The sequence below is a fragment of the Brachyhypopomus gauderio genome, unplaced genomic scaffold, assembly GCF_052324685.1.
Source record: "Brachyhypopomus gauderio isolate BG-103 unplaced genomic scaffold, BGAUD_0.2 sc142, whole genome shotgun sequence".
NCBI classification, from domain to species: Eukaryota; Metazoa; Chordata; class Actinopteri; order Gymnotiformes; family Hypopomidae; genus Brachyhypopomus; species Brachyhypopomus gauderio.
In genome coordinates, this window is record NW_027506963.1 from 95,872 (window position 1) to 115,682 (window position 19,811).

At 40.7% G+C, this 19,811-nt stretch overlaps 1 protein-coding gene across 2 annotated transcripts; it reads right to left on the reverse strand.

Annotated features, from left to right (window-relative positions):
• Nucleotides 1-1,453: 1,453 nt before the first annotated feature.
• On the reverse strand, nucleotides 1,454-7,231 carry LOC143500340 (uncharacterized). Of its 2 annotated transcripts, none has more exons than XM_076994454.1 (5): nucleotides 7,152-7,231; nucleotides 2,410-4,426; nucleotides 2,193-2,321; nucleotides 1,949-2,026; nucleotides 1,454-1,811 (listed from the first exon to the last, which is right to left on the reverse strand). In XM_076994454.1, exons 1-5 carry the CDS (start codon nucleotides 7,224-7,226, stop codon nucleotides 1,594-1,596), a joined length of 2,517 nt encoding a protein of 838 aa, XP_076850569.1. In that variant the 5' UTR covers nucleotides 7,227-7,231; the 3' UTR covers nucleotides 1,454-1,593. The 2 variants fall into 2 exon arrangements, with proteins under 2 accessions (XP_076850569.1, XP_076850568.1); XM_076994453.1 differs by lacking the exon at nucleotides 7,152-7,231 and adding an exon at nucleotides 6,407-6,509.
• Between the last annotated feature and the right edge of the window lie 12,580 nt (nucleotides 7,232-19,811).

Genomic DNA, 19,811 nt, shown 5'->3' on the forward strand with positions numbered 1-19,811 from the left:
TGTTCACTTCCTGTTCATAAATCTCACAATGTTAATGTTAATCAAGGAGCACCCCAGGGATCAGTTTTTGGCCATTTCCATGTAATTATCTATATGTTACACCTTGGTCAAATTAGTCATAAATATGGTCTTCACGTCCACTGTTATGCTGATGACCACTACCCTAGCACCCCTTGCTATGCTCTCCTATATTCAAGATCTTAAAATGTAGATGAGCATTAATTACCTGACTATCCTTACAAAACTGTGGTTCTAGTCACTGGTCCTAAGTTCATAATTTCCAGACTTCATGGTGCTACGATCTTCTTCTACCCCTGCTATATTGCTAGACTTGGGCTCATAGCCAGCCACCACCACACTGACGCTCTGGTTCATGCTTAATCATGTCCAATCTTGATTATATTAAGTTATTATATCTTGATAACTCTCTTTCTCCTGAAACTCAAAACTTTGTTTGGCAAACCAAAACAAACTGGTCTGCTCACTTTAGTATGTCTGCTACGTTACACTGGTTATCTATCTCACAATGCATTCAGTTTAGACTTATTTTCACACACACACACACACACACACACACACACACACACACACACACACACACACACACACACGCATACGCGTTTTCGTGAAATATCAGAACACCAGGGGAAACCATACCAAATGGGGACATGCCTTTCTGAGTATTCTAGAAACACAACAAGCAAGATTTTTGTTGCATATAGCACCCACATGATGTCTATCTGTTGATTTTTTCACTAAGTGCTTATTACAAAAAGCTGAGATTTTTCTGGTTTAAGGTATATTTTAGGACAGTTTCAGGTTTATGTTAATTTCTAGGACATGTACGCACACACTCATTTAAGTCTCACACTACCAACATAATAAGGACATAGTAAATACAAGGACCAAGTTACACACTTGGTACAGTACAAGTCAAGGACACACTAGCCACAGATTAAGAAACACAAAACAGGTGAGACGAATGATGTTTTTGAATCTAAATGAGTCCATCAATGTTTTAAAAGTGTGATATCCTGAAACCAAAGTGCTTTACTCTAGCATTTACAGAAGTAAATGTTCTGGCCTTATTCACAAAAACAAGAGCAGTAGGTTGTTAATTGCAAATCCTTTATATAGTCATATTTCCTGCATTTATAAAAGTGAAGTTTCAATACTTTGCATTAAATAATACAAATCACCAGGAATCCAGCTTTACTTTACTGTTTTTAATTCAGTTCTGAACCACATTTTGATTTCTGCATACCATATGCATATCTGCCACATACACTACCAATCTGGTAAACTTAAAACTTTGCTAGTTTTAATAAGGGCCAATTCACATAATGAAAATCTCATCACCTACTAATCCCATGACTAACTGACTGTCCTAAAATTAGTCACTGTGATCACTACTGATTACATACTGTTCAAAATGGGAAATTATTAAATAAATAAAAATGCACTCAAAAAGGAAATAAAATGAATAAGCAGATGAAGTGCAAACAAAGCAGATAAAGTGCAACGAATTGTCCTGAAAAGTGTAACTGAGGTTAAACAATTTTAAGAAACTTTATTTAAGAAAAATCTTGGAGACTACAAACTCTGTCTTCTTTTCAGAGCCACTATTCGGTTTTTTACATAGTATTTGAGGGCAGTCCAGTCACGGTGTTTAAGAGCATCAGGTTCAGATAGTAGGCATGAGACACAGTCTTTCTTACCAGGAACTTGGCAACTGTTTATAAATCGCATTAGATGTTTCTCAACAGCTTGTACCTCATTATCTGACCACTTCTTCTTGCTCTGTGTGATGCCTGCAGACAAATGTACTGTGAAATGCACTCCCAGTTCTCACACAAGCACAAATACAGTAAATGCTAAATGTTTGAAAACCTATAACTGCAGATTACATACAAAAAAACTAAACAAAACATAGTTTAAGTTTCTTTACCAGTAGTCTGTGTGGAATGTTGATGACTTTGGTCAAGAGACAAGTCATGTTTCCGCTTCATCCCTTTATTACCCCGATCTTAAAGAACAGGAAATGTTATCTTAAATATAAGTATAATAAAGTGGACATTTCATGAACATGCAAAGACATTGTCATAAGTCAAACCATGAGACAATTTTGATCAAACATATGCCTACATGAAAGATAATGAAGCTAATAGAGGACAAAAAATGAGCTAGCTTACCATGTGGATTTGAGAACTGTGCACTTTCAGAGGGTGATGGTTCAGGAGTTCTGGAGCTACAGCTTGGCTGAGGATCATCTGACTCTGCCTCATCACTTGATGTATCAGCATTAGAGTCTTCAATTTCATCTGATCAAGAAAAAAAAACATTTGCATACATACATACATACATATATACACACACACACAGTTTTTACATATTATAAAAGTTCCCTACCTTGTGGATTAATGACAATTTCATCTAACGTAGCACCCTGGAATTCTGATAGTGTCCCTCTTTCCATTGCAATAAGAAGCTTGCTCATTTTGGCAAGTTGCAAAGTACTTTCAGGTAAACGGTAGTATTGGCGATGAATCCTAATGTCATGCCCCAAAAAACTGGCAAGCTGATCCATTTCATTGTCTTTCAAATTCAACACCGTTGACAGAGTTGCAATCTGCTTCCTTAATTTTGTGGATGAAAGGGCTGATGGATTTCTTGCACCACAGGATTCTCCAAACTCACGCAGAACATCTGATCCACGATAAGATGAAAGAGCGTTTGGACGTGCAAACAGGTGTACATTTTCCTCCGGAACCTGACAGATATCTCTATGCTGGACGAGGAGGTCCATGCAATTGACCATATCAGGTGTCAGCAGCACAGCCACCTTCCTGCCCCTCTTGCCACGAATTTCTACTCTTTGGAAGTGTTCACACAGCTTCTTTTCAAAATCACTAAGACCAGAGGCAAGGTCTTCATGAACTGGTGATTTTACTCTTGAAACATAAGACTCCAGCTTCATCCTTGAAGCCTCTCCACCCCTCCTTCTGTTAAAAAGTATGACTTTGGCAAGCACCAACTTGCATAAGCTTGCATAGGTTTTGACATCAGAGTGGTCCTTCAAAGCATGCTGATATTTTGTCATCTCAGTATTTAAAAAGGAGTGCAAAGTTTTGACGTCTTCTGTGAAGGGCAAAACCTGAGGTTTGTTCATTTTTGCCTCATTAAGAGTTGTTCCTGCTGCTGCTGAAATGGACTCATTCCATTTATGCTCTTGGAGAACCCTGAAGCTGCGTGCATCCTCAGCCAGCCTCTCTCTGCCCGTTATTATTGCACTGCATTCCACTGAAGTTGCTATTTTTGATAAACTGTGGCCAAGCTTCAGAGCCAACGATGGAATCCTGTAAGTGTTGGTCTCCTCACAATGCCCAGAAACAGCTCTCACAGATTTTATGACATGGGGAAAATTTGATGGCAAGACAAAATCTTCCATAGACCGAATAGGTGTCAGTCTTCTTGCCTCCAAGAGTAGACGTCCCACCTCTCTCATTTTTTGACGAATGTAATCATTCTTTGTGGAACTTGGGTTCAGCTTGTTGAACATCTGTTCTCCAAAAAGTAATATGTATTTATCATTTCTAATTACAGCAGAAACTTCATCATGTTTCATTTGACACATAACAGTTTTCCAAAATGCTTTGCTAACATCAGGAGGAACACGTGCCATGCAGTTGAGTGACTGAACCATCTTTTTTCTATTCCCAGGCTCATCAACTTTAGGGTTCTGTGGACAGTTTCTAATATGCCTCCAGAGTGACTTCCTTGCATATAGACCCTGGCAGTGTATACAGTGCGTAAACTCTTGAGTGGATCCTAGTTTCTGAGGTCTCCTACGGGCAACCAAATCTCCTTTGCCACTACTTGATATCAAAGCATTATGCAAAAAATTGCCTCTGGTGGTCAACAAACGTAATCGAACTCGTCTTTCTTTTGATTTCTTATCAAAGCTGAATGCTTTTGCTACGTCTGGTTCATTGTGATGTACATACTGCAGGTGTCTTGATATTTTAGAGTATGGCTTCTCACAATAAAGGCAGTACTGCTTCTTTGTGTATCGCCAGCTTTTACTTGAGGTTGGCATTGGAACTACATGAACACAACCCTGATCTGAAGGGGTGCTGGTATCAGGTTCTGTAGGACAGCTTTCACGTGAGCTACTTGCATGAATTTCTGAAGAAGACACTTGACACTGGGAGTTGACAGCTTTGACTGCCCCCTTTTGCTGGATTCGTGTTAACACACTGTCTTTATCATTGTTTCTCTTTAGTTTTTTGGGCGAAATATTACTCAGCATGGCAGACCTGCTACAGCTGGAAAGGTCTGAAGATTCACTGTCTATATTTGGTTCATAGTCTTCATCACTGTAGTCTGTACATTCAGAGTAATCAGTGGATTCATCCATGACAGCAGTCTAAAAAGATAGAACAATGAAAAATGCATAGATGACTACTTTTACACCCATCACAAATTACCATATTTTCCGGACTATAAGGCGCACCTAAAAGCCAAAACTTTTCCCAGAAATCGGATGTGCGCCTTATAATCCGGTGCGCCTTATACAAGTACTGAGTTCCGATATCTGACACAGGAACGTAATACGTACAGAACGTACCCCACGTAAACCAATCAAAGAACACTACGTAATACGTACAGTACCAGTACTTACGCTTACCTACAGGTATGCTGCAAAATAACATTTGTTTTTCCAGAACCCTCGAAAATGGCACCAGTGAAGAGACACGTTTACGAGGCACACTTAAAGCTACAGGCTATCAGTTATGCAGCTGTAAACGGGAATAGAGCAGCTGCGATACAATTTGGCATAAATGAATCTGTCACGTAGGGCTACGCCCCCTCTCCTAGCTGTCACTCCGGTTTCCCTTGTTCCCTCGTGTCTGTGTTGTTCCCTGCTCCTCGATCCCGCCCAGCTCGTCTGTTGCCCCGGTTTCCCTTGTCTGCCATGCCTTGTTATCATCGTCCTCACCTGTGTCTTGTTAGTTCCATGTTTATATAGTCCCTGTATTTCCCCCAGTCTGGTTATCGGTTGTTTTGTGCTATGCATGTATCTCTGTTCACGTTCGCGGTCTCTTGTGTTTGTATTCGTGTTTCCCCGTGTGTTTCAGCCTGTTCCGTTTTCCCTGCCGGGTTTTTGTGAGTACTCCTTGTGTTAAAATGTCATTGTTCAATGTTCGGACTCCCTTAATAATCTGACCCATGCCATCCTTTTTGACTCAGAGTTTGGAATTTCCCTTAATAAATCTCGCTTTCCTCAGCGTTTGTGTCCGCCTCCCTGCTCTGCGCTACGCAGAACGTTACAGAATCTATGGTTTGGAAATGGACGAAACAGGAAAATGAACTGCGTCAAGTAAAGAAGTCGAGACAGAGATTTCATTTCGTTTTCACTTTTTTCCACACATCACTATCCCTGCTGATCTGACTGTGTGTGCTCATCTCACAGACAAAGTTAAAAGGCAAGTGAAGAAAATTAATTCTGAGCTTGCCGTCATTCCGGGAGGATTAAACAAACAACTCCAACCGCTGGACATTGGCGTAAATGGGGCATTTAAAGTTGCGAGTGGCGTGGGAGCAATGGATGATAGACGGCGAACACACGTTTACTAAAACTGGAAGGCAGCGGCGGGCGAGTTACGAGTTATGCCACCGTTTGTGAATGTATTGTGGACGCGTGGGCCAAAGTTTCTGCTGTAACTGTTGTCCGAGCTTTCGCGAAAGCCGGCCTCATTGCTGAACAGCTACCTGGCAACGAGACTGACTCAGACATTGATGAGCGGGAACCCGGAGTGCTCGTTAGTGAAATTGCGCAGCTTTTTAATTCAGACACAGAAGATGAGGACTTTGATGGATTTGTGGGAGAAGAGGAGAAGAAAATTGTGTGTGTTTTGTCAAGTAGTATAATAAACTTTTAAAAATCACCGTTTCGCGTCCTTTACTTTTCTTGTAGACCGTATGTTTTAGCATGTGCCTAATATGGTGCCGTACAGAATACCGGTAAGTACTGTACAGAAATAGTGTCCGTAATTGAGACTGTGCCTTATAGTACGGTGCGCCTTATACGTGGGTCAAATACAGAAAGAGACCCCGTAATTCAGAATGCGCCTTATAATACGGTGCACCTTATAGTCTGGAAAATATGGTATCTGAAGGGATCTGCAGATGTATGTAGCAATGTAATGTAAAATTAATCTCCTACAAACAGGCTTTTGCAATTTGAGTAGGTCAACAAATCTCACAACACAACGCAATTGAATGTTATTTTAAGACTTCCAAAAAGCACTTGAAAGAAATTATCAGATTAAAACTTGTTATAAATGTGTTCATATTATACTAAGTAAATATATTTCTAAAGAATGCACAACCAACTCAAATTTACCCATTCAGCAGGAAGGACAGGTGTGCACCCATCAGAAGCCAGTGAGGGTTCAGGTTCACCAGGAGATCTGGTCATTTTGTCTTCTTGCATGTCACTGCTGACATTCTAAATGAACACACAATAGCAGAAAAAACACAATTAGTAGTTAAAACAGGATCAATTACAGTTTATTAAACATCAATTACGCCAAGGTGAATAATTAGGACCACACACACACACACACACACACACACACTTTCAGGTCCAGTCCAATATCAGGACAAGTTACACTTCAAGCAGGTCGGAATTGGTAAATATGCTCTCTGCACATCTCAACTATTGTAAAACTATGTAAAAATAAAAATTCCATTGCTATCAAATTTACCCATTCAGCAGGAGGGACAGGTGTGCACCCATCAGAAGCCAGTGAGGGTTCAGGTTCACCAGGAGATCTGGTCATTTTGTCTTCTTGCATGTCACTGCTGACATTCTAAATGAACACACATATTTCATAATCACCATTAATAATGCCACAATAGCAGAAAAAACACAATTAGTAGTTAAAGCAGGATCAATTACAGTTTATTAAACATCAATTACGCCAAGGTGAATAATTAGGACCACACACACACACACTTTCAGGTCCAGTCCAATATCAGGACAAGTTACACTTCAAGCAGGTCGGAATTGGTGAAATATGCTCTCTGCACATCTCAACTATTGTAAAACTATGTAAAAATAAAAATTCCATTGCTATCAAATTTACCCATTCAGCAGGAGGGCCAGGTGTGCACCCATCAGAAGCCAGTGAGGGTTCAGGTTCACCAGGAGATCTGGTCATTTTGTCTTTTTGCATGTCACTGCTGACATTCTAAATGAACACACATATTTCATAATCACCATTAATAATGCCACAATAGCAGAAAAAACACAATTAGTAGTTAAAACAGGATCAATTACAGTTTATTAAACATCAATTACGCTAAGGTGAATAATTAGGACCACACACACACACTTTCAGGTCCAGTCCAATATCAGGACAAGTTACACTTCAAGCAGGTCAGAATTGGTGAAATATGCTCTCTGCACATCTCAACTATTGTAAAACTATGTAAAAATAAAAATTCCATTGCTATCAAATTTACCCATTCAGCAGGAGGGACAGGTGTGCACCCATCAGAAGCCAGTGAGGGTTCAGGTTCACCAGGAGATCTGGTCATTTTGTCTTCTTGCATGTCACTGCTGACATTCTAAATGAACACACATATTTCATAATCACCATTAATAATGCCACAATAGCAGAAAAAACACAATTAGTAGTTAAAGCAGGATCAATTACAGTTTATTAAACATCAATTACGCCAAGGTGAATAATTAGGACCACACACACACACACTTTCAGGTCCAGTCCAATATCAGGACAAGTTACACTTCAAGCAGGTCGGAATTGGTGAAATATGCTCTCTGCACATCTCAACTATTGTAAAACTATGTAAAAATAAAAATTCCATTGCTATCAAATTTACCCATTCAGCAGGAGGGCCAGGTGTGCACCCATCAGAAGCCAGTGAGGGTTCAGGTTCACCAGGAGATCTGGTCATTTTGTCTTTTTGCATGTCACTGCTGACATTCTAAATGAACACACATATTTCATAATCACCATTAATAATGCCACAATAGCAGAAAAAACACAATTAGTAGTTAAAACAGGATCAATTACAGTTTATTAAACATCAATTACGCTAAGGTGAATAATTAGGACCACACACACACACACACTTTCAGGTCCAGTCCAATATCAGGACAAGTTACACTTCAAGCAGGTCAGAATTGGTGAAATATGCTCTCTGCACATCTCAACTATTGTAAAACTATGTAAAAATAAAAATTCCATTGCTATCAAATTTACCCATTCAGCAGGAGGGACAGGTGTGCACCCATCAGAAGGCAGTGAGGGTTCAGGTTCACCAGGAGATCTGGTCATTTTGTCTTCTTGCATGTCACTGCTGACATTCTAAATGAACACACATATTTCATAATCACCATTAATAATGCCACAATAGCAGAAAAAACACAATTAGTAGTTAAAGCAGGATCAATTACAGTTTATTAAACATCAATTACGCCAAGGTGAATAATTAGGACCACACACACACACACTTTCAGGTCCAGTCCAATATCAGGACAAGTTACACTTCAAGCAGGTCAGAATTGGTGAAATATGCTCTCTGCACATCTCAACTATTGTTAAACTATGTAAAAATAAAAATTCCATTGCTATCAAATTTACCCATTCAGCAGGAGGGACAGGTGTGCACCCATCAGAAGCCAGTGAGGGTTCAGGTTCACCAGGAGATCTGGTCATTTTGTCTTCTTGCATGTCACTGCTGACATTCTAAATGAACACACATATTTCATAATCACCATTAATAATGCCACAATAGCAGAAAAAACACAATTAGTAGTTAAAGCAGGATCAATTACAGTTTATTAAACATCAATTACGCCAAGGTGAATAATTAGGACCACACACACACACACTTTCAGGTCCAGTCCAATATCAGGACAAGTTACACTTCAAGCAGGTCGGAATTGGTGAAATATGCTCTCTGCACATCTCAACTATTGTAAAACTATGTAAAAATAAAAATTCCATTGCTATCAAATTTACCCATTCAGCAGGAGGGCCAGGTGTGCACCCATCAGAAGCCAGTGAGGGTTCAGGTTCACCAGGAGATCTGGTCATTTTGTCTTTTTGCATGTCACTGCTGACATTCTAAATGAACACACATATTTCATAATCACCATTAATAATGCCACAATAGCAGAAAAAACACAATTAGTAGTTAAAACAGGATCAATTACAGTTTATTAAACATCAATTACGCTAAGGTGAATAATTAGGACCACACACACACACACTTTCAGGTCCAGTCCAATATCAGGACAAGTTACACTTCAAGCAGGTCAGAATTGGTGAAATATGCTCTCTGCACATCTCAACTATTGTAAAACTATGTAAAAATAAAAATTCCATTGCTATCAAATTTACCCATTCAGCAGGAGGGACAGGTGTGCACCCATCAGAAGGCAGTGAGGGTTCAGGTTCACCAGGAGATCTGGTCATTTTGTCTTCTTGCATGTCACTGCTGACATTCTAAATGAACACACATATTTCATAATCACCATTAATAATGCCACAATAGCAGAAAAAACACAATTAGTAGTTAAAGCAGGATCAATTACAGTTTATTAAACATCAATTACGCCAAGGTGAATAATTAGGACCACACACACACACACTTTCAGGTCCAGTCCAATATCAGGACAAGTTACACTTCAAGCAGGTCAGAATTGGTGAAATGTGCTCTCTGCACATCTTAACTATTGTAAAACTAGGTAAAAATAAAAATTCCATTGCTATCAAATTTACCCATTCAGCAGGAGGGCCAGGTGTGCACCCATCAGAAGCCAGTGAGGGTTCAGGTTCACCAGGAGATCTGGTCATTTTGTCTTTTTGCATGTCACTGCTGACATTCTAAATGAACACACATATTTCATAATCACCATTAATAATGCCACAATAGCAGAAAAAACACAATTAGTAGTTAAAACAGGATCAATTACAGTTTATTAAACATCAATTACGCTAAGGTGAATAATTAGGACCACACACACACACTTTCAGGTCCAGTCCAATATCAGGACAAGTTACACTTCAAGCAGGTCAGAATTGGTGAAATATGTTCTCTGCACATCTCAACTATTGTAAAACTATGTAAAAATAAAAATTCCATTGCTATCAAATTTACCCATTCAGCAGGAGGGACAGGTGTGCACCCATCAGAAGGCAGTGAGGGTTCAGGTTCACCAGGAGATCTGGTCATTTTGTCTTCTTGCATGTCACTGCTGACATTCTAAATGAACACACATATTTCATAATCACCATTAATAATGCCACAATAGCAGAAAAAACACAATTAGTAGTTAAAGCAGGATCAATTACAGTTTATTAAACATCAATTACGCCAAGGTGAATAATTAGGACCACACACACACTTTCAGGTCCAGTCCAATATCAGGACAATTTACACTTCAAGCTGATCAGAATTGGTGAAATATGCTCTCTGCACATCTCAGCTATTGTAAAACTATGTAAAAATACAAATTCCATTGCTATCTTAAACATTATTGGCAAAAACTAAATGTGTTTAGTACATAGAAAAATGTTAAACAGCAAAACAAATACACAAACAATTAGGACATCACACAGACAACTGTTATGACATTGTAGACTCTACACCAGTCTAAAAATTTCCCATTAAGAATTTTTTGCCATCAACCTTCAGAAAATTTATTAATAAAAAGTCAAAGCACATTAAGGCTTAGCAGGTTATTTAAATTTCACCCCAACAGTGCCTCTGAATGTTATTTCAGGACATCTAAGTGAGTGTTGAGTATATAGACAGATTGTACCTGTGAAATAGTGTTTATTTGTTCCAGTCTCTCAGAAGCCAGAGAAGGTTCAGGTTCACCAAAACGTTTTTTCTGTAACATGTCTTTCTTTGAAATATTAACTTTAACCTTTTATGACAAAACAAAGTCAATTAGTATACAAAATCATGTAAAATTGTGTAACATTTTACTAACATTCAGCTAAACACCGTCATCCATCACATCTCTATCTCAGATACAAAAACAAACTACCCAAACAGGTGCCCAAATATGGTGCAAGAGATGATCGTTCCCATATATTGTTTTTCAGTGTTTTTTTTTACTCACCAGTGTTGGTCAGGGTGTAAGGATGAGGTTGGTTGGTTGGTCAGGGTGTAAGGATGAGGTTGGTTGGTTGGTCAGGGTGTAAGGATGAGGTTGGTTTGTTGGTCAGGGTGTAAGGATGAGGTTGGTTTGTTGGTCAGGGTGTAAGGATGAGGTTGGTTTGTTGGTCAGGGTGTAAGGATGAGGTTGGTTTGTTGGTCAGGGTGTAAGGATGAGGTTGGTTGGTTGGTCAGGGTGTAAGGATGAGGTTGGTTGGTTGGTCAGGGTGTAAGGATGAGGTTGGTTGGTTGGTCAGGGTGTAAGGATGAGGTTGGTTGGTTGGTTGGTTGGTCAGGGTGTAAGGATGAGGTTGGTTGGTTGGTTGGTCAGGGTGTAAGGATGAGGTTGGTTGGTTGGTTGGTCAGGGTGTAAGGATGAGGTTGGTTGGTTGGTTGGTTGGTCAGGGTGTAAGGATGAGGTTGGTTGGTTGGTTGGTCAGGGTGTAAGGATGAGGTTGGTTGGTTGGTTGGTCAGGGTGTAAGGATGAGGTTGGTTGGTTGGTTGGTCAGGGTGTAAGGATGAGGTTGGTTGGTTGGTCAGGGTGTAAGGATGAGGTTGGTTGGTTGGTCAGGGTGTAAGGATGAGGTTGGTTGGTTGGTCAGGGTGTAAGGATGAGGTTGGTTGGTTGGTCAGGGTGTAAGGATGAGGTTGGTTGGTTGGTCAGGGTGTAAGGATGAGGTTGGTTGGTTGGTCAAGGTGTAAGGATGAGGTTGGTTGGTTGGTCAGGGTGTAAGGATGAGGTTGGTTGGTTGGTCAGGGTGTAAGAATGAGGTTGGTTGGTTGGTTAGGGTGTAAGGATGAGGTTGGTTGGTTGGTCAGGGTGTAAGGATGAGGTTGGTTGGTTGGTCAGGGTGTAAGGATGAGGTTGGTTGGTTGGTCAGGGTGTAAGGATGAGGTTGGTTGGTTGGTCAGGGTGTAAGAATGAGGTTGGTTGGTTGGTTGGTCAGGGTGTAAGGATGAGGTTGGTTGGTCAGGGTGTAAGGATGAGGTTGGTTGGTCAGGGTGTAAGGATGAGGTTGGTTGGTCAGGTTGTAAGGATGAGGTTGGTTGGTTGGTTGGTCAGGGTGTAAGGATGAGGTTGGTTGGTTGGTTGGTCAGGGTGTAAGGATGAGGTTGGTTGGTTGGTTGGTCAGGGTGTAAGGATGAGGTTGGTTGGTCAGGGTGTAAGGATGAGGTTGGTTGGTCAGGGTGTAAGGATGAGGTTGGTTGGTCAGGGTGTAAGGATGAGGTTGGTTGGTCAAGGTGTAAGGATGAGGTTGGTTGGTCAAGGTGTAAGGATGAGGTTGGTTGGTCAAGGTGTAAGGATGAGGTTGGTTGGTTGGTCAGGGTGTAAGGATGAGGTTGGTTGGTTGGTCAGGGTGTAAGGATGAGGTTGGTTGGTTGGTCAGGGTGTAAGGATGAGGTTGGTTGGTTGGTCAGGGTGTAAGGATGAGGTTGGTTGGTTGGTCAGGGTGTAAGGATGAGGTTGGTTGGTTGGTCAAGGTGTAAGGATGAGGTTGGTTGGTTGGTCAGGGTGTAAGGATGAGGTTGGTTGGTTGGTCAGGGTGTAAGGATGAGGTTGGTTGGTTGGTCAGGGTGTAAGAATGAGGTTGGTTGGTTGGTCAGGGTGTAAGGATGAGGTTGGTTGGTTGGTCAGGGTGTAAGAATGAGGTTGGTTGGTTGGTCAGGGTGTAAGAATGAGGTTGGTTGGTTGGTCAGGGTGTAAGAATGAGGTTGGTTGGTTGGTCAGGGTGTAAGAATGAGGTTGGTTGGTTGGTTGGTCAGGGTGTAAGGATGAGGTTGGTTGGTCAGGGTGTAAGGATGAGGTTGGTTGGTCAGGGTGTAAGGATGAGGTTGGTTGGTCAGGTTGTAAGGATGAGGTTGGTTGGTTGGTTGGTCAGGGTGTAAGGATGAGGTTGGTTGGTTGGTTGGTCAGGGTGTAAGGATGAGGTTGGTTGGTCAGGGTGTAAGGATGAGGTTGGTTGGTCAGGGTGTAAGGATGAGGTTGGTTGGTCAGGGTGTAAGGATGAGGTTGGTTGGTCAGGGTGTAAGGATGAGGTTGGTTGGTCAAGGTGTAAGGATGAGGTTGGTTGGTCAAGGTGTAAGGATGAGGTTGGTTGGTCAAGGTGTAAGGATGAGGTTGGTTGGTTGGTCAGGGTGTAAGGATGAGGTTGGTTGGTTGGTCAGGGTGTAAGGATGAGGTTGGTTGGTTGGTTGGTCAGGGTGTAAGGATGAGGTTGGTTGGTTGGTCAGGGTGTAAGGATGAGGTTGGTTGGTCAGGGTGTGGCCACTCTGGGATCTCTGTGCTTTACACCGTGGTCCCGGGGGAACTGAATTTTCCACTTGTGGGATCAATAAAGTTTAAGTTTAGTTTAAGGATGAGGTTGGTTGGTCAGGGTGTAAGGATGAGGTAATAAAGCTAGAGTGGAGTCCGTGAGTTATAGTTACACAGGGTGCCTTATAGCATAGGTGGACATTAACAGTGCAAGTGGGGCTGGGGATGGCATTAGTCACTGGGTGTGTATAACGTATCAAGGGGCGGGTGTGACGCAACCGCAAGTTTTAAAATAATTTATTAAATGAAATAAACAATAGAACCAAGGAGAACAATCAGGTAGAAGGGGATGTACACTAAAGGGTACATAAACTTAATGACACAGCAAACAAGCAACACACTACCAGAACAAAAATATTAAACATGCTACCAGAGACCTAGTTCAACTCAAGACGACAGACATACAAGCAACCACGAATGCATATTTCTAATATAATCAACCGAGATAAAAGAACAGAATAAAACATACGGTTTTAAACACTAGGGGTACAGAACACAGGAATCTAGTTACTGTGTTCGTGTTATATTCTTAAATGCAGAACACTTATCGGGAGGGTGGAATGACGGAAGGACAACGCTAGACTGAAAGCATAAAACTACGAGAGAATAACCAGGTAGGGAACACTAGATCAGGGAAAATAGACTATGGCAAAAGACAATGAGCTCAGAGGGAAACAGAAATGTCACGGGCAAGTAGGAAACATGGTAAGGAACATAAGGAAGACCAAACAGAACTGACCAAACCGGAATACTGGGGAAGCAAGGGAGAAACGATAAGCAGGCAAGGAGAGATCAGCGCACGGGAAAACAGGTAGATGTAAAAACACAAAGCACTCTAGAAAACAAAACCTAGACAAAGACAGAGAGACTACACGGAATGGAGAGCAGAGCAAGGCAGGGCAGGATAAAGGAGTACTCACAAACACAATGACTGACGCAGATGGCTGAAACAGAAGGACTAAAATACACTGGGACAGGGAAACTAAACAAGACACAGGTGGGAACACTGAGGACAGGGGCGTGACAGACAGAAGGGAACTATGGCAATGGGGAAACAAGGCAGGACAATCGAGGGGGGCGGAGTTGGGCATGACAGTGTGCCAGTATGGATCTATTCTGTAATTAGTGTTTGATGATGAAATAGGTAAAAATTTATATGGAACTGGTGGGACGGAGTACACATTAACGGTGTCAATGGGGCCAGGTGTAGACTGGGTATGGTGGTGTGGGCTTAATGTAGTGAAATGTGGATGAAGAGATGTGTCTACTTGAAAACCTTCAATTAAGAACTTCACCTTCATGTGCTAAACCAAATCATGAAGTCATTAAGGAAAACTCATGAATTAAGGCTTACCTTTATATGCATTTATGAGTCTTTCTTCAAACCAAGGTTTATCTTTTTGAGAAATAACATGCCCAGTAGCATCTTCTACCGGACTAAGCCTGGTTCTTCTTTTTGACATGTTTGTACAGGATTGTCTAGGGACAATAAAATTCTGAATTACATGGAAATAAACATTAAATGTTTATTCATTTTAGGTCAGCCTAAAAACATCTTAATTCCAATTCCAATCTTAATTCCAATAAAAAATTCTAGAAGCATAATAACTTCAAAACAAACACAAAAAGGCCCTCGTGCTTTTCAGAATACTGGATGTTCTTTTTGAATATGTAGACCAGACACTGACAATTTTTACAGCTTTAACTTAAATATGTTGCCTTTATGTTGATCGCCTCTAAAATATGTATTTGGAAATATCAATACATAAATACTTTAGATAATTCCAGTAAGTGAATGTCTGTTTATCGTTGCTTCTTTAAAACTGCAATTAACCATTATTTCCTAAACTAAAGTTGAGTTAAAAAAAAAAAAAAAAAACCCTATTTTCACAGCACTATTTATAAAGCGATTCGTTCTCACAGAATACCTCACTCTGCTTCCTCTGCTCCCCTCCCCCACTCTGCAAAGCTCAAAACGTAACTGGCACCCCTCCCCCATTCTAATGCAGACAGGATTAGGGTTACAGATCTCAATCGACTAAATATTTGGTATATTTCTAGAAATGTTCAAAATATACATTTTCCTAACAATTACATATATATATATATACACATACATACATACATACATACATACATAATATATATATATATATATATATATATATATATATATATATATATATATACACATACATACATACATACATTATATAAATTCAGCACAACTTTCTGACGTCCGCCATTTCACAACTGCAAACGTCACCAGTGCACCTTCCCCCACCCGAACAGCAACTTGCACTGCCCAGCTAAATCCCTCAAAGTTCAGAACTCGCCACTCTAGCCCTAACCCTAACTCCTCCCCCTCTCTGCTTAGTCTCCACCCCTCCCCCACTCTGCAAAGCTGAGAAACGTAACTGGCACCCCTCCTCCCCCATTCTAATGCGGACAGGATTAGGGTTAGCGTATTACAGATCTCAATCGACAACGTATTTGGAATATTTCTGGAAATGTTCAAAATATACATTCAAAATATACATTTTCCTAACAATTAAATAAGTTATATATGTGTAAATATATGTTTAAATTCAGCACAACTTTCTGACGTCCGCCATTTCACAACTGCACCTTCCCCCACCCGAACAGCAACTTGCACTGCCCAGCTAAATCCCTCAAAGTTCAGAACTCGCCACTCCAACCCTAACCCTAACCCTAACTCCTCCCCCTCTCTGCTTAGTCTCCACCCCTCCCCCACTCTGCAAAGCTGAGAAACGTAACTGGCACCCCTCCTCCCCCATTCTAATGCGGACAGGATTAGGGTTAGCGTATTACAGATCTCAATCGACTAAGTATTTGGAATATTTCTGGAAATGTTCAAAATATACATTCAAAATATACATTTTCCTAACAATTAAATAAATTATATATGTGTAAATATATGTTTAAATTCAGCACAACTTTCTGACGTCCGCCATTACACAACTGTCTCCACCCTTCCCCCACTCTGCCGTGTTGAAAAAGCATGTAATACCGCTCGCGCAAAGGAACTGACACGGAGCCAGAGTAAAGCTGGGCATACACTGTACGATATTTTAAATGGTGTACTCAGCTCCATCTCAAACTGTACGACTAAATCGCAGGGTTTAAAAGGAGAGTCGGCTCGTAGAGCTGCTTCAACAGTGCGATACTCTCACGAGGAGCGATTTGAATATCAAACATGTTTGATATTCTTGCGACGCTGCGATTTCTGATCGGGAGTTGGTCGTGAGGTGTGAATCGCTCCTCGTTTACCTGTGTAAACTATACGATGCACGACACGCGATTGAGCCGAAACTCAGCCCGATCGCAAAGATAGTCACACGAGTGAAAAATCGGCTGAAAATGGGCCAAAAATCGCACAGTGTACGCCCAGCTTTAAGCGGCGTGTAACAAAAACCCAATTATGATGACTGACGAGAGCTGAATCGACTAAGTGGAGATTTGGATATATCTAATTCGAAGATGTCAAATTTATTACATAATTTATATAAAAACAACTACATAACACGGATCCCTTGCTGTTACTTATACTGATAAAATAACTCGTAAAGAAATCTAAGTCTGATAAACTGGACGGACACTTGCCAGGTTAAACATACGAATTTAACAGCAAAGTGTTTCACTCTAGGTAACGCATTTAAAAGTAATTTGTTCTAAGCGCATGAAGAAAGAAAAACAAATTAATATAGACACGTATATAATAAGGTTGTCAAATACTCTAAAAACATTAACAAGAAAAAAATATGTTTTTTAACTTACCACATCCACGCAGGTAATAAAAGCTCTCCGTCCAACTTCTCCAATTTTCCCGGGAAAAACGTGACGTAATTTTGCCGCGAACGCTCGAAGGATTATTTGTTTATCTAATGAGTATTGGATGGATTGGATGCTTCCTAGTAGACTACTGACGTCACATCCGGGAATAGCTGACGCGTCTTCCGAAGTGTGCGTGGCTTTGCTTGCAGTTCCTCAATAATCCGCTGGTGGCGTGCACACACTTCAGCCAAATTGCCACACCCACACCCAGATTTGTTCTGACGATTGTTAAAATTTAGTACTTTCGCGATATCAATTACAGAGATACATTATACCTCTCTGAACACCGTAGCATCGTCAGAAAAGTTAGGACATGGTTTTTGGTACTGACTTTTACATGAGTCCTAACTTCGTGACTGTGTATTATGACATTTGTACTGATTTTTCACAAAAACAAACACACACTCACACACACACACACACACACACACACACACACACACACACACACACACACACATCTTGGTGAAGCGTACTTACTGGCCATGGCCTCCACTAGACACAGCCAAATGAAAACATGAGCATAGTATTAAAAATGCGTCCACAACACTGTTGTCATTAACGTACCCTTTACCGCCTTGTGTTACAATCTGAAGATGAGGTGTTGGTCAGCCTTTTCTCATAATATCCACTTTTTCGTTGAATGGCCGTCTTGAAAATGGTTGTTATCCTGCGATTCCATGCTTTCCGCTTGTAAAACCTCACGCTAGTGCTGGCTAGCAGCTGCTAACTAGCTAGCACACGAGCTAAAAGCTCACGAGACACCAACCACAACGCACGAGGACCAGCGAGCAGTGTTGCCAACTCCTCAGTAAGGAAAGTAGCTATTGGTTCCCAGCAGGCATTTCAACGTTGAATCGACGTTGAATCAACGTCGAAAGTGATGGTTGAATCAACGTTGGATTTTGTGTCGATTTTGAAAGGTGAATCAACGTTGATATGCCAACGTCGTTTCAACGTCATACATTCAACCTTGAATAAACCATAAAATTCACGTTCATGATGCTCAAAATTGCATGGGAGAGAGGAAAAAAACAACTGTATGCCATAATGAAAAAAGAACGCCTTTCATTTTACTCGGAGTACCACCACACTACCTCAGTCATGGCCGTGGGTTCAAGTCTGGGACTCGAACCCACGACCCTTCGGTCTCAAGACCAGCTCCCTAACCGCCAGGCCACGACTACCCTGCAAACTCTCTTTAAACCTGTTCATTTGTCATTGCGAAGTTTTGTTGCTGCCTCAAAACATTTAAAATTGTTTAATTGCCTGATGTTGTCTTCCTGGTTAATACCTGCCTGTTTTTGACGACGTTTTTGGACGAATTAATAAAAATAAATTATATTATTATTATTATTATTACTACTACTACTACTAATAATAATAATTAATACCTCTTTCAAAACCCTCAGCCAATGCCAAAGTGTTGTTTGTACTTTTTTATTGTATGTGTTTTTTGAACTTGAAATGGTAATACAAAGGCAGGTTGAAGATATTACGTTGATTCACCGTTAATAGTTCAACGTTTGCGCAACCATTTAACATTAAACGTTGATTCACCAATAATAGTTCAACGCTTGCGCAACCATTTAACATTAAACGTTGATTCAACGTTGTTTCAACGTTGAAACTACAACAGACAGTATTTCAACTATATTTCAACCACATTTCAACGTTGAAGGTCGGTCGTGTGCCAGCTGGGTTGTCCTTAAAGTCGCTAGAAGTCGCTAAATGATGTCACCACTTAATTTGCATAATACATGTTTTTGAAGTTGTAAAGGAATAACGTTGGGAGAGAAAATGAGTAAAAAAACACCCTAAATATGTTAGAACTACAAATGAACAACATCTGTTGCCTTTGAAATAGGCAGTCACTTCTCAAAAGAACATAGCTTTAATGTTTTGTATAAATAATTTTTACGTAAATTACAACGATTTTTTGCTGTGTTGTTAAATGTTAGTATAAGAGTAGCAGTTAGCAGGATTGAATGAGGTGAAGAATGGCTGAGACTGGGTGAGTTAAATGCAGTGATTTCTTTTCGTGTCTCACTGAAGACTAAAGCATTTATATTTACATCCCGCTCTGTAAATACGGGGCGGGGCGTCAGCGGCAGCTTTGGGCATGCGCAGTTCATTTGCAGTGTGGACGTGGAGACTGCACTGAGTGTTGTGGGGCGGGGCTCACGGCAGCACCCGCCCCAGAGGACAGCAACTGAAGAGCGTGTGTGTTCAGAGTCTCCAAAAGTCGCTAGATTTGTCGCTAGTCGCTTTTTACTACAAAAAGTCTCTAGAGGGTCTGAAAAATTGCTAAATATAGCGACAAAGTCGCTAAGTTGACAACACTGCCAGTGAGAATACCCTGAGACCATTGGACAAGCCCCCACCATTCTAATTCGAAATATGATTGGTTGATAAAACAGCCCCCTCGTTTTATATCCG